The sequence below is a fragment of the Homarus americanus genome, unplaced genomic scaffold, assembly GCF_018991925.1.
Source record: "Homarus americanus isolate GMGI-L3 unplaced genomic scaffold, GMGI_Hamer_2.0 scaffold46791, whole genome shotgun sequence".
Taxonomy (NCBI): Eukaryota; Metazoa; Arthropoda; class Malacostraca; order Decapoda; family Nephropidae; genus Homarus; species Homarus americanus.
Window position 1 is genome coordinate 1 of NW_024746756.1, and position 3,647 is coordinate 3,647.

The following is a 3,647-nucleotide window of genomic DNA, read 5'->3' on the forward strand; positions in this document are numbered from 1 at the left end:
ACTGTATACACCACCCAGTTTATGCACTGAACACAAGCTTTCATTTTGTACACCAGAGTCTGTACTGAAGGTAAGTGAAAATTTATTCATAAGCACAGTTTATATTATGTAAAAATATTATAATATAAATAAAACTCAAAGAAAAAGTATTACAAATATACAATTTAATTATTTTCCTTTATAATTTTATTTTTGACACTCAATGTTCATTCGCCATTGACGTCAATTGAGCGATTATTTCGGTGAGTGACATTCTATCCTTTGGGTCGGGTTGGGTGGCTTTTGTATATAAGGCAAAAAGTAATTTTTCTTGGGCTGGGTTGAACCCCTTAAACTTCCTTAAAACCTGATGTATAATATGCCCAAAGGAGAAGACGTCAGAGAGGCTTGTTACCTCTTCACCCCGCTTCACTTCTGGGGCGACCCAATAGATTCTGGCCTATTCCGCAGGCTTAAACGGCTTACAAAATTCGCCGAGTTGCGAGCTATTCCCGAAGTCAATTATATGTAGTTCGACCCCACCATCTGGCTGTTTGGTGACGGTGATGTTGTCACATTTCAAATCATTATGCGACAAGTTTTTCTAGTGTATTTCTAAAATCCTCTCGGCAATTTTTGCCAGGGTGCAGACAATTTTTTCTTTTGGACAATTTAATAAGTATTCCCCATATTCTTTTCCGACGTTCGACTAGATAAGTGTGTTGTTGGGATTGGTGGAAACGCAATGCAAAATGGGGGCACCTCCAGCTCCGTTCAAGTGAGAGAGGATCTATATTTCCTTCATAAAAGCATTCAAATTATTGTGTTTGAGGATTTTCATAACCCTGCATTCACCTTCATGCTAGATCAGCTTTACCAAACCGTTCGCCCCCTCGCCAATTGTCGACATTTGATGGACATTGTCCAAATTTTCAATCACTCTTATGTGTTTCCACACCATCTGCTGAGTTTGGGTATTATTATTTTTGTCAACTCCTTGATGCCCTACCAGACCGGCTGTTTGTACTGCATCATCTTTAGCCCTGGGCTGTTGTCCTTGACACTTAACCGGAGCAGCTGTTTGGCGGGTCTTGTTGAAACGCTTCATGCACAAGTTAAAGACATTTTTTATTGCCTCATCTTCAGCCTGCTGCCGAGCTTCTTGACGCTCGACCTGAGCGGCTATGTGGTGGGTCTCAATGAGACGATTCCTACGCTCATCAAAAATGATTTTCACAGCATCCTCATCTTCAGCCCGGTGCCGAGTTCTTTTACTCTCGATCGGAGTGACTTTCTCGGGGCCCGCAGTTTTGACACCCTGGTCTTCAGCCCGGGGTTGTTGTCCTTGACACTCAACCGGAGCGGCAGTTTGGCGGGTCTTGTTGAAACGCTTCATGCACAAGTTAAAGACATTTTTTATTGCCTCATCTTCAGCCTGCTGCCGAGCTTCTTGACGCTCGACCGGAGCGGCTATGTGGTGGGTCTCAATGAGACGATTCCTACGCTCATCAAAAATGATTTTCACAGCATCCTCATCTTCAGCCCGGTGCTGAGTTCTTTTACTCTCGATCGGTGTGGCTTTCTCGGGGTCCGCAGTTTTGACATCCTGGTCTTCAGCCCCGGGTTGTTGTCCTTGACACTCAACCGGAGCGGCGGTTTGGCGGGTCTTGTTGAAACGCTTCATGCACAAGTTAAAGACATTTTTTATTGCCTCATCTTCAGCCTGCTGCCGAGCTTCTTGACGCTCGACCGGAGCGGCTATGTGGTGGGTCTCAATGAGACGATTCCTACGCTCATCAAAAATGATTTTCACAGCATCCTCATCTTCAGCCCGGTGCTGAGTTCTTTTACTCTCGATCGGTGTGGCTTTCTCGGGGTCCGCAGTTTTGACATCCTGGTCTTCAGCCCCGGGTTGTTGTCCTTGACACTCAACCGGAGCGGCGGTTTGGCGGGTCTTGTTGAAACGCTTCATGCACAAGTTAAAGACATTTTTTATTGCCTCATCTTCAGCCTGCTGCCGAGCCTCTTGATACTCGATCAATAAGCGGTGGTGGATCGCATCGAGACGATTCCTACGTTCATCAAAAATTTTTTTTACTGCCTCAATTTCAGCCTGCTGCTCGATCAGAGCGACTGCTTGGCGGGTCTCAACAGTTCTTTCAAATCGGTTCATATTTATATTTTTGGATACTATTGTTTGATTTTCTTTAGATGACCATTACATTATTTGTCATCACCTTATTTGTAAATGGGTTGGAATTGTTGTGGGTGAGGTTGGTGTTATGATGATTGATGATGGTAATGTTGTTGTGTTGTTAATGTTAGTGGTGAGGCTGATGGTAGTGATGATGATGATGATGACAGTGACAAAATTGATGATGGTAGTGATGATACTAATGTTGGGGATGGGAGTGATGATGATGGTAGTGATGATGTTGATGGTAGTGATGATACTAATGTTGGGGATGGTAGTTATGTTGTTTATGGTAGTGATGATGATGATCGTAGTGATGATGACAGTGACGAAATTGATGATGGTAGTGATGATACTAATGTTGGGGATGGGAGTGATGATGATGATGACAGTGACGAAATTGATGATGGTAGTGATGATACTAATGTTGGGGATGGGAGTGATGTTGATGGTAGTGATGATACTAATGTTGGGGATGGTAGTTATGTTGTTTATGGTAGTGATGATGTTGATGGTAGTGATGATGATGATCGTAGTGATGATGACAGTGACGAAATTGATGATGGTAGTGATGATACTAATGTTGGGGATGGGAGTGATGATGATGGTAGTGATGATGTTGATGGTAGTGATGATACTAATGTTGGGGATGGTAGTTATGTTGTTTATGGTAGTGATGATGTTGATGGTAGTGATGATGATGATCGTAGTGATGATGACAGTGACAAAATTGATGATGGTAGTGATGATACTAATGTTGGGGATGGGAGTGATGATGATGGTAGTGATGATGTTGATGGTAGTGATGATACTAATGTTGGGGATGGTAGTTATGATGTTGATGCGTGGTGATGATGATACGATGGCTGGTGTGAGGTGATGATGATGGTAGTGATGATACTAATGTTGGGGATGGTAGTGATGATGATGGTAGTGATGTTGATGGTAGTGATGATGATGATGACAGTGACGAAATTGATGATGGTAGTGATGATACTAATGTTGGGGATGGTAGTGATGATGTTGATGGTAGTGATGTTGATGGTAGTGATGATGATGATGACAGTGACGAAATTGATGATGGTAGTGATGATACTAATGTTGGGGATGGTAGTGATGATGTTGATGGTAGTGATGTTGATGGTAGTGATGATGATGATGACAGTGACGAAATTGATGATGGTAGTGATGATACTAATGTTGGGGATGGTAGTGATGATGTTGATGGTAGTGATGATGATGTTTATGGTAGTGATGATGTGGTAGTGATGTGGCAACGATTCGTCACGTGTGGCGGCATGTGTTGCAAGATATCCCAGGTGGGAGGCAGAGGCAACCTGTGGCTGGTGAAGCTCAGTCTGTTGCAGTGGACCTTGCAAGAGAGGCTGCACAGAGTGTTACAGCTACAGGCTTCTCTGAGACAACCAACGACGACATCATGGAGGTAATCAGGGAACCTGAGGTGACTGCAGAC

The 3,647-nt window shown here is 43.4% G+C and overlaps 1 protein-coding gene across 1 annotated transcript; it reads right to left on the reverse strand.

Moving 5' to 3' along the window:
• Nucleotides 1-841: 841 nt before the first annotated feature.
• On the reverse strand, nt 842-2,152 carry LOC121879429. Its single transcript, XM_042386087.1, has one exon. It carries the CDS (start codon nt 2,150-2,152, stop codon nt 842-844), a length of 1,311 nt encoding a protein of 436 aa, XP_042242021.1.
• Nucleotides 2,153-3,647: the final 1,495 nt, after the last annotated feature.